Consider the following 21,737-nt stretch of genomic DNA (forward strand, 5'->3'; position numbering starts at 1 on the left):
AATGATAGTGATGTTTGTGAGAGGGCATCGTAAGAGGGTGGATGGCCTGCCGGTGTTGTTCATTTTTTACTCTACAACGTCCTTCCCCAAAATAAAATAAAATACATACAATTAAGAAAAAAAAAACATGGTGATGGATCTGATTAATGAGGTGTTGATAGAGTGCAGGTATGATGGGACAAATGGACTCCTCTGGGATACCAGTTCCATCCCAGGGAACATGCAATGTTGCCATGACATTTTAAACGTTGCTGAAATGTTTGGTAGAGATGTGTGTTTGGTGTATTGTATTTCCTTGTGTTTTCCATCCTGTCCTGACTATAAGGCAAGCTATTACAACCTGGTTTCCTATAATTGAGGATTAAAATCTTGCAGAGGAAAGATTTCCAGTAAACATTTTGATGCACAGGTAATTTGATGGATTGTGTTAATTACAGGACTAATTCCTGGCAAAACAAAGCTTGGGTAGGACTTCAATTTTGCAGTCACCATTTTCCATGATGGCAGATGTTTTGAGTTGCATATTTAATATCTCAGGATCCATTGCATGTAGAAAGTCAATTGTGGTGGGTTATTGTGGTCATGAAGATTAAATATAGCCTCAACTTATTCATTGCAACACCAACCCTAACTATTTTCAAGATGTCCAAAAAAAAGAAGATTACAGTCTTTATTGCATTTTTACGGTGTAGCCCATCGGGCAGAGCCGTCTAGAACAGTGTTTGTCCGTCCGTATTGTTACGTATTCCTCCCCGACCGCCTGGTCTCGGTATGCCTCCGAACCCCGGGAGGATCCACGGCAGAAAATATATATATTATTCCGTGTCGAAATCAATAAGGAAACCACACCAATGGTTATAAACAAACCAATAATATATTAAAAACCACACAGGAATAACATCACCAATAACGATAGCAAATCCAGACAATCAAAATATCTTAAGATGGTACCATCTTATCTAGTACTTATCTCAAACTCATGGCACTCCCAGGGAATGGAACCGAGCACTCCTCAATGTCTCTATAACTCTCCAAGGCGAAGTTGATTCGCTCCAGCGATCGTTGGAACAATGTCCGATCAAGATCAATCGAGGCGTTGGCGGTCGAAGCGACACAGAAGTCACGTGGTCCAACCCCCAGCAAACTCGCGGTAGAATGGAAAATCCCCAAAGACGCGCGCCGACTTACACGTTCGCCGTTCAATCAGCGAACCGCCGTGTAATCTTCAAACGCCGCTTTAGTGCAGAGCCCTCCCCGGCAGACCACCGGAGGGTAGGACCTGAACGCGGCGCGTGGGGCAAAATGGCGGACGGCTCTCACTCGAGCCGGAGCCTCTAGGCAAGGATTCTCCGGAACCTCAATGCCGATACCTGACTACGCAGGTTCCTCAATATTCTGGCGATAACACCTATCGCACGAACTTCCTTTCAAGGTCTCAAAGTTCACTCGCAATGTTCGCTCGACCACGCCCGTTAGAGCTTCAACACACGTCTTCCCCGACCTTTGCCTCACGACCTCTTCTTCCTCGCTCGACGTCTTCCGGTTCACGATCCGATTTCCTGTTTCATTTTTACCATGAGCGCTTTTAACCTTTTAATCACAATAACCATTCCCTTTAAACAACCATAATCGCCGTTTCCTTCCAACCCCGATAAGAATAATAATACCTAACCAGAAATGTTTCACGTGGATGAAAACCACCACCACGGAAGGGCCGAATCCGTAACAGTATGTATGTCCCCTCAAACGTCTACCAAACAGAGCTGAGAATCGGGTCACATGACAGGGTGATGTGATTACATCTGATGTCATTACGGTGGTGCGGCGGCTGACTCTCCACACACCGCCATTTTGATTTATATGCCGTTCATGCCGAACATATCGTCGAACATGTCAGTGTCATATATCACAATTGCCATGCTCTACCTTGACGTTTTTCATTCAGTGTGAAACACAAACAAACCGATTGTTAAAATGACCATGAAATATCAAAAGCATCGGCGTTATGTCTCTTCCAACAATATGGTACATATAGGCCTTAGGTGTTATGCCTCACCTTCGGACCGCTTGGGACAAATCAAGCCCAGATTTTTTAATACAGTAGTGTATTGTAGTGTATCGTTTCAGTACTATTGTTTTCGTAATAATAATGATATTATAGTAAATATAACCATAACACTTTAATCCCAATGTCATGAATGGAAAGTTGATGGATTGAAGCGGTGTAACCACGGAAGTAAGGAATTCACCTCGGTTTTTAAAAAAATAATAAAATTTTCATAATAATAACAACGTTATTATTATAGTAAATCTATTCGTAACACTAATCCCTTTGTAGTGACTGCAACGTTACTGGAGGTTAAATATATATCTTATATATATTAAAGTAGCGGAAGTTTTGTGTCCGGCCATCATGCTACATCATTACGTATATGATGTAATTTCCGGCGTAAACACCCGCGCACTTCGAGAGCGGCAGGAAAGCTCATTCCTCTTTGAGGTATACAGATTACAGTCGATCTATGGTCGGGTCTCAAGAACATTTGGTGTGTGTTCATTTACCAAGTTTCTTGTGGAGAGATCGCCAAGTGGTTAAAGCATTCGAGCAAGCACTCCATTCAAAACCGTTAAGGAATGGCTAGCTGCTTGGTAAATGAGCACACCTCCAACCCTTGTGGGGTATATAGATTACAGTAGATCTTCGCTCAGTTCTGCAAATAAAACTTCTCATGGATGTCGGGATTCCTCCAAATTTCTTTGGCCTTAGTGACTGTCTGAAAAGCTAATCATATGTGTTTGTGGTTTATAATATTTTACAAGCCCGGCTGCGCTGCTGTTAGACTTTTGGTCTTGTTGTTTTTTTTAATCCACTTTCCGCTTTTCGTGCTTTCCCACCCCCCTTTCATCGCAGGTTTCTGCAGGGCACGCACAGTCCACCATAAACCCCCTTCTGGTGAAACTACTTTACTCCAGGATCACTGCTCATCTCCACTCATTCATTCTTCTTTTCCCCCCCACCTGTGGAACCAACTTCCACATTCTCTTCAATCGTATTCTTCTCTCCAGGTATTAAACACAGCTGTTCTCCACCATCTCTGATGTTCCCCAATCCAAAACCATGATCCTTTTTCCCCATCATTAATCCCCTCCCTCCCCCCCCCCCCCCCCTCCAACGGCAAAACTCCAAACCCTCCTCCTTCCAAATTTCCAACTCTTCCCTCCTATGTTTTCTTCTGTATCCCTCTTGTCCACCCATGCACCCTTTCCTGCCTCCATTTCTCCCCATGTCCATTGTTTGTCCAAGACTCTCTCTATCAGTCTATCTTGTCCTTCAACTCCACTGTTGGTCTCTCTCTATCTCTCCCCCTCTCTGTCTCCTGCTCATTTTGTCCTGTTGTCGTGATCCATTCAGTGTATTAGCTCTTCTTCGAGCCTCAACAGTATCAGACAAGAACCAAAAATCCCCCTTTATTTTGTAATTTGACAATAACACATCAAATTAATTCATTAACAGACCAATGTATGCTAACAAGGAATATAATTTTATGTACCTATGCACAAAATATCAGCAAATAGTTCCGTATATATACACTACATGACCAAAAGTATGTAGACACCTGAACATTACACATCTCATTCCAAAACCATGGGCATTAATATGGAGTTGGTCCCCCCCCCTTGCTGCTATAACAGCCTCCACTTTTCTGGGAAGGCTTTCCAATAGATGTTGGAACAATGGAACATTGCTGCGGGGATTTGCTTCCATTCAGCCATAAGAGCATTAGTGAGGTCGGGCACTGATGTTGGGCGATTAAGCCTGGCTCGCACTCGGCCTTCCAATTCATCCAAAATGTGTTTGATGGGGTTGAGGTCAGGGCTCTGTGCAGACCAGTCAAGTTCTTCCACACCGATCTCGACAAACCATTTCTGTATGAACCTCACTTTGTGCACGGGGGCATTATAATATAAAATAACCACCTTTAGAGGCCATTTTTCCCCGCAAAGCGGGGGTTGGCCTTTTTCGGGAACCGTGGTTGTTGTTGTTTTTTGGTCCCCTTTTTGAAGCAATGTTTTACGGCCGGATGCCCTTCCTGACGCCAACCCTTTTTGCCGCCTTTAACGACAACCAGGGAATTACCAGTGAACTGGTACTCAATTAGCCGACCTCGGAAGGATGACAGGCTGAGTCAACCCCCCTGGCGTTAATTCAGCGATCTACTGGGATTCGAACCCAGGATCCTAGGATCCTAAGCCGGCACCCTAGCCGCTAGCCCAACACCAGGGCATTGTCATGCTGAAACAGGAAAGGGCCTTCCCCAAACTGTTGCCACAAAGTTGGAAGCACACAATCATCTAGAATGTCATTGTATGCTGTAGCGTTAAGATTTCCCTTCACTAGAACTAAGGGGCATAGCCCAAACCATGAAAAACAGCCCCAGACCATTATTCCTCCTCCACCAAACTTTACAGTTGGCACTATGCATATGGGCTGGTAGCGTTCTCCTGGCATCCGCCAAACCTAGATTAGTCCGTTGGACTGCCAGATGGTGAAGCATGATTCATCACTCCAGAGAACGCATTCCCACTACTCCCGAGTGCAATGGCGGCGAGCTTTACGCCACTCCAGCTGATGCTTTGCATTGCGCATGGTGATATTAGGCTTGTGTGCGGCTGCTCGGCCATGGACACCCATTTCATGAAGCTCCCAATGAACAGTTGTTGTGCTGATGTTGTTTACAGAGGCAGTTTGGAACTCGGTAGAGAGTATTGCAACCGAGGACAGACGGTTTTTACACGGTACGCGCTTCAGCACTCGGCGGTTTTGTTCTGTGAGCTTGTCTGGCCTACCACTTCACAGCTGAGCTGTTGTTGCTCCTAGACGTTTCCACTTCACAATAACAGCACTTATAGTTGACCAGGGCAGCTCTAGCAGGGCAGAAATTTGACGAAGTGACTTGTTGGAAAGGTGGCATCCTATGACGGTGCCACGTTGAAAGTCACTGAGCTCTTCAGTACGGCCCATTTTGCTGCCAATGTTTGTCTATGGACATTTCATGGCTGTGTGCTTGATTTATATATACCTGTCAGCAATGGGAGTGGCTGAATAGTCGAATCCACTAATTAAAAGGGGTGTCCACATACTTTTGGTCATGTAGTAATATTTCAAGAAAATTGTGGCATTCTGCTTCGCACTTGAAAAAAAAAACCTGACCATGTCACCCCTGATATCTTACATTTGCATCTCACTGTTTTGCAAGTGTGGCACCCGCACAAAGTTACCAATTCATGCGGTAGCTGCTTGCGACATTTAGATCGTTGTAAAAGTCCATCCACTTTATCCCATCTGTAGTTTTGTGGTCTTGGCTTGTTGTAGTTATTACGTAAGAGAGCAAGTGCATCCATGATAAAGCATGCTCGGCGTACATGTTCTTTGACCAAGCTTGATGACGGTTCAACATGAAATTTCTTTCACCTTGTGTAATAGATATATCAACTTTATTGAAAGTGCCAACTTTTTAATTTATTGACGAAACTGGCCAGACACTTTTCAACATTATCAATGTCTTGCTTTTGGAGAATGCCTGTCTCACCAAATCCTGCAAAGATGTTTCTGGTTCTGCTATCAATGCTGCATGTTTGGTTCCATTTGCTTAAAGCATTATCTCCAGCATCATCATAATCTCCACAAGAATATTGTAGAATGTAGGTCCTACCGTAATCAGCAGATATTGTAAAGGAGTCCCCAATATCAAACTGAATCCAAAATTATTTTAAGACTTTGGCTTTGAAGATTGACACATAACTCAGCATTATAACTATCACATCTATATCATTCGGCAGAATAACAACACGATGGCCCCCATGCTCGATTACCCAGTTAATATGCTACTGTAGTTGAACAATTCAAAGGTACATCGGCTTGTGCCGAGCATGTTAACTGGGTAGTCGAGCATAGAGGCCATTGTGTTGGTATCCTGTCAAAGAGTTGAATTAGATATATAGGATAAGAACCACATATATATAATTGCTACTCTCTTTAGGTCAATGTTTCCGGGGCACTCGCTGCCAACCATAGGAGCAACAACGGCCACCTCACGAGAGGATCTTCCCCCAATGGGGGGGGGGGGGGGGGGGGGACAAATCCATGTCTGCTATTATAGACACCACTGGGGCGTAGTAATGCAATTACATGTATATAAATTAGCAATGGTACCCACGGTACGGGCGAGGCTTTAATTGGGAGGCCCAAATGAAAAGGCAAAATATCAGAAATTGAAGGCTTTTTTTATTTTAAACAACAACAACACAACATGCATTTTAAAGGCCATTTTCCCTGCTAGAGCGGGGGTTAGCCTTGCGGTCCCCATGACAATCTTCTCCATTTTGACCTATTTTCTGCATCTCTCCTTGTTAAGCCCCTTGCCCGCATTTCTTCTTCCACCATCTTTAGCCAAGTCTTTCTCGGTCTTCCCCGTCTTCTACTTCCTTCTACATTCATTTCCATCACTCTTCTCAACCAGTCACTTTCATCCTTCCTCAACACATGACCAAACCATCTCAACCTGTTCCTCTTCACAGCATCAATCACAGGCTCTATTCCCATCATCTTTCGCAATTCATCATTTGTCTTCCTCTCTCTCAACGATACTCCGCACATCCGTCGAACCATTCGCATTTCCACCCTTTCCAACCTTCGTTGCTGCTCTACGTTCATTACCCATGTCTCGCTCCCATAAATCATAACACTTCTCACACATGCAGCATACACCTTTCCCTTCAGCTTCAACGACACTCCCCTCATCATCAGCACGCCACTCAATTCCAGAAACTTCTTCCATGCACATCTCACTCGAGCAACCGTTGCCGAGTCTGATCCACCTTCTCCATTCAGCATGTCTCCGAGGTAGCAAAATGTTTTCACACCTTCCAGCTTCACGCCGTCTCCAAGATCCAACTCAACATTTCCTCCATCTGCAGCTCCCTCTGTGCACACCTTACATTTGAATGTAGCTGCCACACTGGTTAATGACCCTCTCAGACCACTACATTTTTGATGAACCCACTCAGCGCACATTGTACACTGAATGGAGTTCACTCCGACACCCTTCCTACACACAGCACAGGGCCACTTCCCAGTTCTTTCCACCTCACCACATGCTTTACCACTTGCCATCACCTTCGTCTTTCCGATATTCACCTTCAGACCTTTTGTCTCCATACATTCCTTCCACGTGTTCATCTTTTCCTTCAGTCCATCCATACTTTCCGCAATCAACACCAGATCATATGCATACAACAACTCCCACGGTAAACCCTCCTTTACGTTCTGAGCCAGCACCTCCATCACAGCTACAAATAGTAGTGGACTTAGTACCGACCCCTGATGCACTCCCACCTTCACCTCAAACTCACCACTGTTCCCGTCCTTCGTCCTTACAGCTGTGCGCGCTCTTTTGTACATTGCCATCACTACTCTGATCAACCATTCCTCCACTCCTAACTTCCTCAATGCCCATGTCAATACTTTGCGTGGAACCCGATCGAATGCTTTCTCCAGATCAACAAACCCAAGAAACAACTTCTTCCTCTTCTCCATGTACTTCTCCTGCAACTGCCTCACAATGAAAAGCGCGTCTGTCGTTCCTCTTCCTGGCATAAATCCAAACTGCATTTCGTCGATCTTCACTTTCTTCCTTATCCTCCTCTCCAACACCCTTTCCAATACCTTATTTCCATGCTCCAATAACTTTATCGCTCGGTACGAGCCACACTCCAGAGGGTCACCTTTCCCCTTGTATAGAGGGACGAGGGTACTCAGTTCCCATCCACTGGAATGCGGCCTTCTTTCACCACCAGATTACAGATCTCTGTCATTCTCTTCACACCCCAACTTCCTGCTGCCTTCAACATATCTCCCACAACTCCCGTCGGCCCTCCCGCTTTTCTACCCTTCATTGCTTTTATCGCTTCCTCAACTTCCTTCTCAGTTATCTTCTCTGCCGGTCCTAAAACTGGGTTACTCTCTATGTTGCCATCCCATTCATTCTCTGTATTCAACAGCATTTCCATATATCTTTTCCATCTTCCTTTAATTCCATCTGGGTCGACAACGATTTGTCCCACTTCATCCTTCAAGCAGCTCACCCCCATCACATCACACCTCTCTTTCGCTATCTGCTTTGCAATCCTGAATACTGCTTTCTGACCCTCTTCCGAATCCAAGCGTTCTCCAAACATTTTCCTACATGCCTCCTGCGCCTTTGCTACCTCTTTCTTTGCAGCCTTCCTGGCTGCCTTATAACTTTCATGCTCTGCTGTTTCTGCTCCCGTACCCTTCGCCTTCTGCCACTCCTTGAACTTCTTCCTCTTCTCGTCAATCCTCTTTCCAACTTCATCATCCCACCACCATGTTTCCGAGTGCCTCGGTGGTCCTTTTGTCCATCCACATACCTCACCAACGGCTCCCAACAGACAAGCTTTCATTGACATCCAACCACTTTCAAGCTCAACCACATCATCCTCGACCCTACTCAGCCTCTCTTTTAATGCCTCCCTTACTGTCACCTCTTTCAACCTCCACACCTTCATTCTCGGTTGGTACTTCACCCGCCGAGCTCTCCTCGCACCTTTCACCCTTACGTCGCAGACAACCAAGTGGTGCTGTGAAACAGCCTCCTCCCCCGGGATCACCTTTGTGTCTCGGAGGTGCCCCCTATCTCGCCTACGCACCATCAGGTAGTCAACGGTTGTCGTCGACCCACCTGACGTGTATGTAACAAGCTTATTATCCTCTTTCTGGAACTGAGTATTACAAATCAACAAATCAGCTCCATCAGCAAACTCCAAAATCCTTTCACCTTCTCCATTTCTCACACCATATCCGTAACCCCCATGAACTCCGTCAAAACCATCCATACTCCTTCCCACACGTCCATTTAGGTCTCCTCCTACCACAACAACTTCCTCATCTTTCACGTTTTCCATCAGCTTCTCTATCGCACACCAGAACTTGTCCTTCTCTTCATCGCTCCGGCCAACCTGCGGAGCATATCCCGAGATGACGTTCACCAAGAGCTTTCCAATCATCATTTTTACCATCATCAACCTATCACTCACTCTAGTCACACCACACTGTCTACAAACTCCTCAGAAAACAGGACACCAACACCATTCACGCCCTCCAAGCACCCTTGCCACACAAACTTGTATTTCTGTCCCTGCCTACCCTTCACCATTCTCACACCACTTCCCTTCCATCTCGTCTCTTGCACACAACATATGTCCACTCTTCTTCTGACCAATACTTCCACCACTTCTCCTGATCTCCCTGTCATTGTCCCTACATTCCATGTCCCAAACCTCAGAAACCGATCTCCACTTCGGGCTGTACCCTGCCCACATGTATTTGTAATTGTCATGGTTCTCTTTTTTGAGGCAATGTTTTTTATGGCCGGATGCCCTTCCTGACGCCAACCCTCTTAGTCGCCTCCTACGACACGCAGGGATACGGCGTACCTATTCTTATCCAGGGTACACACTGGGAAACGTTTAAAACATGGAAATCCTGGGGGGGGGATCACCGCTGCGGTTTAAACATATTTAAATAAATATTTCAACAAAACCATGAAAACAATCTGGGAAAAGTCTCTAAGTGAGAACGTGGATTTGAGAAAGCAGGAGCAGAGGTGAAAGAACAAACGAGAATATAGGGGGCGGGCACAAGTCGAGACGAGGAGGCCGCACGAGACACCAGGCCGCACGAGGCCCGGACAAAGAAACGACTAATTACACACAAATTTGCAACAACTACAAAACCAAAACCAAATAGAAACACACAATAACACATACACAACAAAATACGCAGCGGAAATTTGACAAAGAAACGAACGGGAAAACACTCAAACTTTGATGCCGTGGAGAGATCAAAGCAAGCCCCGTCGCTCGAGGGACCGGAAGACAAATCCATGTCTGCTATTATAGACACCACTGGGGCGTAGTAATGCAATTACATGTATATAAATTAGCAATGGTACCCACGGTACGGGCGAGGCTTTAATTGGGAGGCCCAAATGAAAAGGCAAAATATCAGAAATTGAAGGCTTTTTTTATTTTAAACGATTTATATAAACATCCGTTAAATCATATCACATGCAAATCATCAAAATCTAAACAGTATTTGTAGAATTTCAATAAAAGCCGCATCACTGTTCATATCGGTAAATATTATTCCATAGTGTTTGGAAAAACTGGAAAATTGGAAAAATTGGAAAAACAACATAGCCTATTTTACTCCAAGGGGTCCCAGGATTACCCCCCCCCCCCCCCCCAAAATTTCGTTGCGATTGGTTCAGCCGGTTTTGCGGTACCTGGGAACGGACGGACAGACGGACATTTGGTGAATAATAGTAAGACGAACAGGATTATAAATAACCAATCGATGTATGTGGGAAAATTACATACCCAGACCAGGAATGGAACCCAGGTCCTCTGGAAAACCGTACCAGTGCCATGCCGTCTGAGCTCTCTGGACGATCTGCACCAAGCATGCAATTTTCCCACACATATAATTGCCACTCTTTCTGCCACTGCTTCCGGGTACTCGCTGCCAACCATAGGAGCAACATTGCCCTGCTCATGAGAGGTCATATACACACATGTATGACCACTCCTTTTTTGCACCTTCAGATGCATAGGGCTGCTGAAGCAATTTATAGGCTATTGGGCACATACTTGGACGGGTTGCCACTCTGATGCAGGATACTCGAATGGCTCATTCATCCCATTAAGCTGGTACGTACTCATTTTGCTGATCTCTGAAGGATGACAGGCTGAGACAACCCACCTGGTGTTAATTCAATGGCATGACAGGGACTTTAACTCAGGACCTTGCGATATCAAGCCAGCCAGCCACCTTATTCATGATTACATCGTCATCAAGACTCACATCTTCAATTTATAATGGATGTTTCCCTGGCATGGATTTCACATGACCGCGCCGTACAAAGGCATTACTAAAACTTCCAGCTCATGCTGTGCAATCATCCCCAGTATTTTCTATCACTGTTTTTTTTTTTTTTTTTGATTTGACGTACCATATGTAGCCTTTGAAGAGTTATTTCCCTTTATTTTTTAACTGGAAGCTGCATGCCGAAAACCATGCGTTTGAGGTGTTCACCGTTGCTCCCAAACAGGTGATTATTGTACCCTTTATCACATATTTCTGTTACACATTTCTTGCTAAATGTTAAATTAGTTTTTCATGAATATTAGTAGCTGTTCATGATGTTGAATGGTGCTTTATTAGCCCATCCCTTGCTCAGCGGGAGCCGGGGTTTTGCAATCACGTGTGTGTGTGTGTGTGTGTGTGTGTGTGTGTGTGTGTGTGTGTGTGTGTGTGTGTGTGTGTGTGTGTGTGTGTGTGTGTGTGTGTGTGTGTGTGTGTGTGTGTGTGTCCAGGCCGTAACTTTATACCATATTGTCATCAAATTTTCAAGAAAGCTTTTTTATGATAATACTGAGAAGGCAAATTAATAATCTTCTCAAAAGGTCAAAAGACTGCATAATCTAAAATCATCAATTTTCATCCAATCGACCTGAAATTAAAATTTACCATTTGAGTTTTCTCATCAAATTTTTAACAAAACTTTATGAGAATATGGAGAAGGCAAATTAATAATTGTCAAAAGGTCAAAGGTCAAGGTTGCATAAAATAGTCAATTGTCATCCAACTATTACACCTGTTAGCTACGGGAGTGGCAGGAAGGGTCATTCCTCTCTGGGATATATAGATTACAGTATGTCTACGATCGGGCCTGAAGAACATTGAGGAGGAGGGGGTTAGGGGGGGAGGGGAGGAAGAGTGTTCATTCACCAAGTTGCTTGAAGAGAGCTCGCCAAATGGCTTAAGTATTCAAGCAAGCACTCCATTCAAAACCGTTGATAAGGAACGGCTGGCTTGGCAAGCGCTAGCTAGCTCCTTGGTAACTGAACACACCCTGAGTTTACTCCCTTTCCGTTTAGTGTTAACCAGCAGTAGCGACTGTTTCAAAGAGTGATGAATTCTATGTGTTTGTGGTTTGTATTAATTTTACTTCTGGTGGGGGTGCTCCCACGGAAATGGCATGATAAGATGTTTATACACGTTAATGTTGTGTTGCTCAATAAATGCTAAACAATGGCACTGACCATTATGCACAAGACTGTTTATTTGAGGCACGGATCCACCAGCATATCTCCGACACCGTCAAGATGGCGTCCCTCCCATCTCTCTCACAATCCCCTTCCGCTTACATCATCATCCCTTCCCAGCAATCCCTAAACATCTGGCAATTCACCACCACCAGCAACAACAACAACAACAACAACAACAACAACACACTCAGAAATAATCAAGCATGTAAGAAAGAACACAACATTTTCTCCCCTCTCCCACCAAGTTCAAGTATGGAATGAGGTCACAAAATCTTGAAAACGGCTGGGGTGCTAGCGGGCTCCTTGAGGCTGTTGCAGTGCCCCCACAGGTTCAAGCCCTTCTTCTACATCAGCTGTATCACCTGTGTTGGTGGGGCACATACCAACTCTTAGCTGGCTAGATGTAATCAAAGGCTGGGTCACCAGGGCCGCCACTTTCCGTAGTCTGCTGGCGTGCCACCGAGACCCATCCTGAAGCTGGAAATTGTAAAAAAAAATACATCCCCTTGGTGCCGCTCATGAAAATTAACCAGATCGTGGATGATGTGCCGCTGTCCTCGTAGATGTGCTTCAATGCTGATTGATTTTATTGATGGTCCTTTTGTACTCATGCATGTTGATCGATTTGGGGGACTGTCACTTCTTGGAAACCTCCTCCATATGTCGTCGGTTTGAAGGGAAGGGGAGATGTTGGATACTGCAAAACCCTTTGGTATTACACATGACGTATTATGTAATCCTGTCTCCTGCCGACTACGCCATGTTACAAGTTCAAGGAGGCAGAGATGAACATCTGAGTTTATTCCAACAACACAGTGACCGAACACGCAAGGCTTCGGCTGCAGGGCATCATCGAGCAACTGGCTCCACCTACCGGAAACGGAAACAGGTTTATATAATACGTCATGTGTAATACCAAAGGGTTTTGCAGTATCCAACAGTACGTTTTTCATGGAAGTCCTTCACGAACATCCTGCCTCCCCCCAGGCCCTCTGCCTCCCACACATCTCCCGATGTCCCTGCCCTCAAAAGTTGTGTTTGTGTGCTTCCTCCCCTTCTCTCCCCATCTTGTCGACCGCTCCCCTTTTTATATACTTTGTTTGCTTGTTTGTTTGATTTGTTTGTTTGATAAATGTTAGCTCTTTCACGAGCCTCGACTCTGTATACAAAAAAATACAAAAAAAAAACAAAAAAACTTGCTGTCCATGTCTGACGTGCGACTGAAGGTGCTACAGGAATGTGGCATTTATTGGTTTCATGCTTTAGCATTCACCGTATCTGCATTGCCTGTTTGCTTCTGGCCTCCCACTCGTGCATAGCACGGGTATCTCACTAGTATGGATAATTAGGAACAGAACAGGAAAGAAAATCATCAGGATTTTATCCCTATTTAATTCATTGCTTGTTAACAAAGAAACAAAACAAACTAAACTAAACTAAAACGTGCAAGTTTTATGCAAGCCTTTTACTAATCAAGTGAGATTGTTGCTGCTGTTTTCGTGCAATCAGAATATGGAATCGGGGCACAGTTCGTGACAAGGCCACTCGCATATCATCGGACACATATCATCGTATCACTCGCACATATCACTCGCATATCATCGTCTTTCTGTCTTCTACCGACTCCTCTCCGGCCTTGCACCCCCAGCTCTCTCTGTGCTCTGTCCCCCAAATATTCCTACAGGTCGCACAAGATCTGCCAGCAACCCTCTGATGGTTAAACTGCCGAAATCTCGGCTCTCTGCTCACCTTCACTCTTTCATTCCTCTTTTCTCCCGCCTCTGGAACAAACTCCCACACTCCCTTCAATCCCAATCCTCCCTCCAGGTCTTTAAAACAGCTGTTCACCACCATCTCTTATCTTCCCCCATCCAAAACCTTGATCTTTTCTACCCCCACTAATTCACCCCAGATGCACTTTTTTGAAATACCAACTTCTTTCCTGGAAGTCCTTGCAGTGTCCGTGATTTATACCTCTCCCACCACCCCCCCCCCCCCCCTTCCCACGCCTCCTCCGCCCAAGCCCTCTCCCTCCCACAGATCTCCCGATGTCCCTGCTCTCAGATGTTGTGTTTGTGTGCTTCTCCTTCACTCCCCATCTTGTCTACCACTCCCCTTATTATATACTTTGTGTGTCTGTTTGAGACTTTTGTGTGATAAATGTTAGCTCTTTCACGAGCTTTGAATCTGTATACAAAAAATATATGTATATATGGAACCAACACGCCCGGGGCGTATTTTTTTTTCTTTTTTTCTTTTTGTATACAAGATCGAGGCTCGTGAAAGAGCTAACATTAATCACACAAAAAGACAAACCGACACACAAAACACAAAAAACAAGGGGAGCGGCAGACAAGATGGGGAGAGAGGGGGAAGGACACAAACACAACATTTGAGAGCAGGGATATCGGGAGGACTTGGGGGGAGGTGGGAGAGGAATAAAACATATAAACACTGCAAGGACTCTGGGGTGAATTACCGGGGGTAGAAAAGATCAAGGTTTTCGATGGGGGAAGATAAGAGATGGTGGTGAACAGCTGTTTTAAAGACCTGGAGGGAGGAGTGGGATTGAAGGGAGTGGGGGAGTTTGTTCCAGAGGCGGGAGAAAAGGGGAATGAAAGAGTGAAGGTGAGCAGAGAGCCTAGACTTTGGCAGTTTAACCATAAGAGGGTTGCAGGCAGATCTTGTGCGACCTGAAGGAATATTGGGGGGACAGAGCACAGAGAGAGCTGGGGGAGCAAGGCCGGAGAGGAGTCGGTAGAAGACAGAAAGACCACCAACCTGCTTGCGGTGAGTGAGTGAAAGGCCCTCGGAGTTGACTACATCGCAGGAGATTCCAATGATTCTGAAAGCTTTGGCCTCAACAGCGTGAAGCCGAGCAAGGTGTGAGGCAGGAGCACCAGCCCAGAGGGGGGAACAGTATTCCATTGAGCTGCGGATGAAAGCCTTGTATGTGGTGAGGAGCTCAGGTGTGCCAAGGAAGGACTTCGCACGACGGAGGATGCCCAGTCGGCTGTGGTTTTCCCAGTTTCCCAGTTTTCCCAGTTTCGAAATGTGGTTTTCCCAAGAAAGATCATGGCAGATAGTGAGACCCAAAAGCTTGAGTGACAGAACTTCTTGGAGAGGATTGTTGAGAAAGTAGATGGCAGGGTTGTCCAGTCGGTCCTTTCAGAGAGACATAGTAAGAGTGTGGGATTTGTCAGGATTGAAAGACATGTTCCACTTGTTTGACCAGTCTGTGATTTTGTCCAGGTCTGCAGAGAGTGAGGAGGCTGCAGACTGCCGATCTGAGGGATGAGGAATGGAGCGGCAGATAGTGGAGTCATCAGCAAAGAGATAGAGAGGATTTTCCAGAGAGTCGGAGAGATCATTGATGAAGACCAGAAATAGCACAGGGCCCAGATCACTACCTTGGGGAACTCCAGCCAGAACAGGAAGGGAAGATGAGAGAAATCCATTCAGGGCCACACGTTGCCTACGACCAGAGAGGAAATCCGCAAGCCATGAGTGGAGATTTCCCTGAATACCATAAGAGGTGAGTTTGGTGAGCAGAGCTGGGTGCCAGACCGTATCGAAGGCAAGTGATATGTCAAGTGAGACAGCTCTGATTTCCTGTTTGGCATTGAGGACCTCCATCCATTGTTGAGACAGCAGAAGCAACATGTCCAGAGTAGAATGACCTGGTCTGAATCCAAATTGATGATCAGAGATCAAGCCATTGGAGAAGAGGAAGGATTTGATATCTGAAGCAATGATGGATTCCATGACTTTGCTGATAATTGGGAGCAGGCTGATTGGTCTGTAGTTGCAAGGATCTGTTTTTGCACCTTTTTTGTGTAAAGCGGTAATGTTTGCTGATTTCCAGGATGCTGGCAGATGACCTTGAGCAAAAGAGAGGGTGAAAAGAACAGAGAGAGGGTGAGATAGAGCGGCAGAGCAGGATTTTAGGACCCGTGGGCTGATGCCATCTGGTCCAGTTGCAGAATCAGAGTCGAGGTTTGATAAAAACTTCTCCACCTTGTCAGGAGAGAAGGACACAGAGTCCAGGAGCAGTTGGATTCGACTGGGAAAGGTGGGAACAGAGAGAGATGGGTTTGAGACACAAGATTTTGAGGCAAACACAGAGTTGAGGCATTGATAGTTGATTTATTCGAATTTTATTAGAAAATTTAATTTATATTTGTTTGAAATATAATTATACAAATATAATTTGTTTTGAAATATATATATATATATATTTAAATATATATTTAAAGTTGATATTTCATTGAATTTATTACAATTTATTATTATTATTTATTACGAGTCCCATACCCCCACATTTTGGTCCCCATACCCCCAAGGGGTATGGATACCTCAGGTTAAGAACCCCAGAGCTATAGCATGGCAAATAGGCAGATACATCTCCCTTGATGTTTTACATTATTACGGCAGAGGTAAAAAGAGTAAAAACGGTAAAATGATACGAGAAGAAAAGACAGACAATTGACGTGATTCGAATCGTTTCTGTAAAATGATTTAGCCACAGGAATAAATAGAGGAGAAACATCGTGCATTTCCCCTTAAAAATATGTTCATTCAAATAAGAGATCGAGCAAATGTATAACGCCATAAACAGAGCAATAAATAAAAAGAAACCCTTTGCGCACTTACATCGTGACGTCATTATCGGATAATTGTCGGTGATCTCCACCCTTGTTAAAATGAGGAACGGGATGGTAGATCGCTCTCCGGGATTGCCGCAGATCCACAATGGAGATCGGTGTGGGGTCTCGCAGCCAAGACAGGAGCAGCAGCCCAGAAATACCGATGATCACGACGGAGACGAAACATTTGTGCATCATCGAGAGCCTCCGAAGTCCGAAACCTCGTCATGCGCTCCGCGATCAAACGGAGAACGGCGCGCTGTGAACACGTAAATAAATGTACGTCGTGTCTTTCACACTCGTTTCGACAACAGGCGCAAATACATTTTATTTATCCTGGCTGCGCGTCAAGGACGACAAAGTCGGGAGCCTTCCAGTTCAAGAAAAGGTAGCGAAATCATTCATATGAAGCAAACACTCCACGCTACTTATACACCGTCTGAGTCACCAGGGGTGTGTCCCATTACCAGGTTTCTTGTACAGCGCTCGGTAAGTCCTGGAAGCACTCGAGAAAGCACTCCCTGTGGCCCTGCACTGCCTACCGAGGCAAGCGATAGCAAGTTCATCGGTCATGGGACTTCCTGGGAGTGACCACAGAACGGGAAAATTTAAAGGGAGAACAAAGTAAACACGGAGCGTGAAAATAAAGGAGGGGAGGAGATAAAACGGGGGCAAAACGTTTAGTAACGAGAAAGAGCAATCAGAGATTGCAGACCATCGCCTGGACTTGTTTGGTATAGTGTATTTTGTGTGGAAATAAATGGTCTAGTTGTAAAGGGCAAAGGTCAAATGGTCTAAAGGTGTTATTACAAAAAGTCGGTCGAAAGGTCTGAAAAGAGTCGAAATGGTTCTAAAGTGTCGAAATCTTCCAAAGGTTTAAATGGTCTAAAGGGTCGAAATGGTTAAACGGTTCTAAAGGGTCGAAATGTTCTAAAGGTTTAAATGATCTAAAGGGTCGAAATGGTTAAACGGTTCTAAAGGGTCGAAATGGTCTAACGCGTCAAAATGGTTAAATGGCTCTAAAAGGTCGAAATGGATATAACGCATCACAATGGTCGAAATGGTCGACATGGTCTGAAGGGTTAAATGGTTCTAAAAGGTCGAAATGGTTCTAGCGGGTCACAATGGTCTAAAAGGTCGATATGGTTAAATGGTTCCAAAGAGTCGAAATGGTCTAAAGGGTTAAATGGTTCTAAAAGGTCTAAATGGTTATAACGGGTCACAATGGTCTAAACGTTAGACCATTTTGACCCTTTAGAACCATTTAATGCTTTAGACCATTTCGACCCTTTATAACCATTTCACCCTTGAGACCATTTCGACCATTTCGACCCTTTAGAACCATTTAACCCTTTAGACCATTTTGACACTTTTGACCATTTCACGCTCTTTATACCCTTTAGACCATTTTGACCCTTGAGACCATTTTGACCCTTGAGACCATTTCGACTCTTTAGACCATTTCGACTCTTTAGACCATTTTGACCCTTTTAGACCATTTCGACCCTTTAGCCATTTCGACCCTTTAGACCATTTCGACCCTTTCTAAAGGCTCGAAATGGCTAAAGGGTGTTAGTAATTTCAGGTCTTTCTCAACCACAGATTCATATCCCATGTCGTCTCCAAACATCATATCCTTCTTCCCGCCCACGTTACACCGACCGAATCGTGTGGTGAGGCAGTCACCGTCACATGCGTGGGAATGTGGAAGTGATGATAACGGGTTTTAAATTTCGTTATTTTTTTAACAAACGTGGTAAAAGCACTATCCGACAAGTTCTCAATGAGATACACGAGAATACTGAGATCGTTGTTTATTGACCACGTGGTCTTGCAGCTCTTCACACCTGAACTCAAATGTTTATTTACAGTTACAGGTACAGTCCAAGTACGGACTCGTGTCAACACCTCGTGAAGCACGAAACGACTGGAGATCAATCAAGGTGGCATGGACAGCACCTGTCGGACGAGTCACGTGGTGTGACTGTGATATCAGTCAAAGTGACATGGACAGGAGCTGACGGACGAGTCACGTGGTGTGAATGTGCTATCAGTCAAAGTGGCATGGACAGGACCTGACGGACGAGTCACGTGGTGTGAATGTGCTATCAGTCAAAGTGGCATGGACAGGACCTGACGGACGAGTCACGTGGTGTGAATGTGCTATCAGTCAAAGTGGCAAGGACAGGACCTGACGGACGAGTCACGTGGTGTGAATGTGCTGTCAGTCAAAGTGGCAAGGACAGGACCTGACGGACGAGTCACGTGGTGTGAATGTGCTATCCGTCAAAGTGACATGGACAGGACCTGACGGACGAGTCACGTGGTGTGAATGTGCTATCAGTCAAAGTGGCATGGACAGGACCTGACGGACGAGTCACGTGGTGTGAATGTGCTATCAGTCAAAGTGGCATGGACAGGATGACGGATGAGTCACGTGGTGTGAATGTGCTATCAGTCAAAGTGGCATGGACAGGACCTGACGGACGAGTCACGTGGTGTGAATGTGCTATCAGTCAAAGTGGCATGGACAGGATGACGGACGAGTCACGTGGTGTGAATGTGCTATCAGTCAAAGTGGCATGGACAGGACCTGACGGACGAGTCACATGGTGTGACTGTGCTATCAGTCAAAGTGGCAAGGACAGGACCTGACGGACGAGTCACGTGGTGTGAATGTGCTATCAGTCAAAGTGGCATTGACAGGACCTGACGGACGAGTCACGTGGTGTGAATGTGTTATCAGTCAAAGAGGCATGGACAGGATGACGGACGAGTCACGTGGTGTGAATGTGCTATCAGTCAAAGTGGCATGGACAGGACCTGACGGACGAGTCACGTGGTGGGAATGTGCTATCAATCAAAGTAGCATGAACAGGACCTGACGGACGAGTCACATGGTGTGACTGTGATATCAATCAAAGTGGCATGGACAGGACCTGACGGACGAGTCACGTGGTGTGAATGTGCTATCAATCAAAGTGCATGAACAGGACCTGACGGACGAGTCACATTGTGTGACTGTGATATCAATCAAAGTGGCATGGACAGGACCTGACGGACGAGTCACGTGGTGTGAATGTGCTATCAATCAAAGTGGCATGAACAGGACCTGACGGACGAGTCACATTGTGTGACTGTGATATCAATCAAAGTGGCATGGACAGGACCTGACGGACGAGTCACATGGTGTGACTGTGATATCAATCAAAGTGGCATGGACAGGATCTGACGGACGAGTCACGTGGTGTGAATGTCATATCAATCAAAGTGGCATGGACAGGATCTGACGGACGAGTCACGTGGTGTGAATGTGATATCAATCAAAGTGGCATGGACAGGACCTGATGGACGAGTCACGTGTTCTGACTGTGATATCAGTCAAAGTGGCATGGACAGGACCTGACGGACGAGTCACGTGGTCTGACTGTGATATCAGTCAAAGTGGCATGGACAGGACCTGACGGACGAGTCACGTGTTCTGACTGTGATATCAGTCAAAGTGGCATGGACAGGACCTGACGGACGAGTCACGTGGTCTGACTGTGATATCAGTCAAAGTGGCATTGACAGGACCTGACGGACGAGTCACGTGTTCTGACTGTGATATCAATCAAAGTGGCATTGACAGGACCTGACGGACGAGTCACGTGGTGTGACTGATATCAGTCAAAGTGGCATGGACAGGACCTGACGGACGAGTCACGTGGTGTGACTGTGATATCAGTCAAAGTGGCATGGACAGGACCTGACGGACGAGTCACGTGGTCTCGCCACCGTGTTCCATAACTAAGACCTTCTAGTCTGGTCAGTTAGTCAGGATATTCAAGTGTACCATGCACTTCTGGCAGAAAGCACCAAATTTGGCATGGAGGTAGCCAAGGTGTTAACCAAAAAAATTGAACTGGGAGCAATGCTAGAAAACAACCTTGGAGGACATAATTTGCATAATTTTGCTAATTAGGTCCCTCAACGACGACTTGACTGTTTCATAACTTTGGAAATAATAAACAAAACTGCACAAATGAAACATGAAATAATATGAATTCTGGGTGAAGAAATTCAACTTTATGACCTTTTAGTGCTTGGTGGAGGTCATCTTGAACTTAAAATACAATATGGCGTCCATCGTGAGGCTAATTTACCCGCTAACAAACCAAAAGGACCAAACAAGGATTTATACCAATTTTGAGGCGTAGAATCGATTCTTTTCACGCCAGTGTGACATCGCACCATTAAAACCATTATTGCAAAACATGTTCAGACCATTGAACTTTCATAGAAATGTCTAATTTTATCGTTTTTTAAACGTTTTTAGCAGAAGCAAAATTAAAAAATTGAGCTCCGTAGGGCTATACACGGGTCATTGGTCTATCGAAATACCAAACATCCATACGATTCGACCGATGATCTCTGAGAAGATGTCTGAGAAGATCTCTGAGAAGATCTAAAACCCGAAAAACCTTAAAAAAGCAAGTTTTTCAGGTGCGCCTCAGCCCATAATAGGCGGGGCGGCACACCTATTCGTGACAAAACACAACTAGACTTTGATATGAATGAATATCAGATATAGTCTAGTAGGAAGACTAGGTCCCCCTGCACCCCCCGGAGATATACTTCTAATCAGTGTTTCTAGATTGGAAAAAATGTGTAGAAAATGACTAGCTATGGCCCCAAGCTGAAAAAATGTCCCACATACCATTTTTATGCAAATTACTGCTGCCATTATCAAAAAAAGACTAGGTCCCCCTGCACCCCCCGGAGATATACTTCTAATCAGTGTTTCTAGATTGGAAAAAAGGTGTAGAAAATGACTAGCTATGGCCCCAAGCTGAAAAAATGTCCCACATACCATTTTTATGCAAATTACTGCTGCCATTATCAAAAAAAGACTAGGTC

General features: G+C 45.1%; 1 protein-coding gene across 2 annotated transcripts in view; it reads right to left on the bottom strand.

Moving 5' to 3' along the window:
- The window catches only part of LOC137429945 (beta-1,4 N-acetylgalactosaminyltransferase 1), an 81,920-nt gene extending 64,446 nt beyond the window's left edge, over nucleotides 1–17,474 (bottom strand). Inside the window, exons 1-2 of one of the 2 annotated variants that reach the window (XM_078780000.1) lie at nucleotides 17,306–17,474; nucleotides 16,846–17,097 (exon numbers count right to left, since the gene is read on the bottom strand). In XM_078780000.1, coding sequence (XP_078636126.1) covers nucleotides 16,846–17,036 — 191 coding nt within the window. In that variant the 5' untranslated portion in view covers nucleotides 17,037–17,097; nucleotides 17,306–17,474. Of the gene's footprint in view, nucleotides 1–16,845; nucleotides 17,283–17,305 lie in introns of those variants that run through there. The other variant, XM_078780001.1, reaches the window with a different exon arrangement.
- Nucleotides 17,475–21,737: the final 4,263 nt, after the last annotated feature.

The sequence above is a fragment of the Myxine glutinosa genome, chromosome 6 (assembly GCF_964187855.1).
Source record: "Myxine glutinosa chromosome 6, kmMyxGlut1.1, whole genome shotgun sequence".
NCBI classification, from domain to species: domain Eukaryota; kingdom Metazoa; phylum Chordata; class Myxini; order Myxiniformes; family Myxinidae; genus Myxine; species Myxine glutinosa.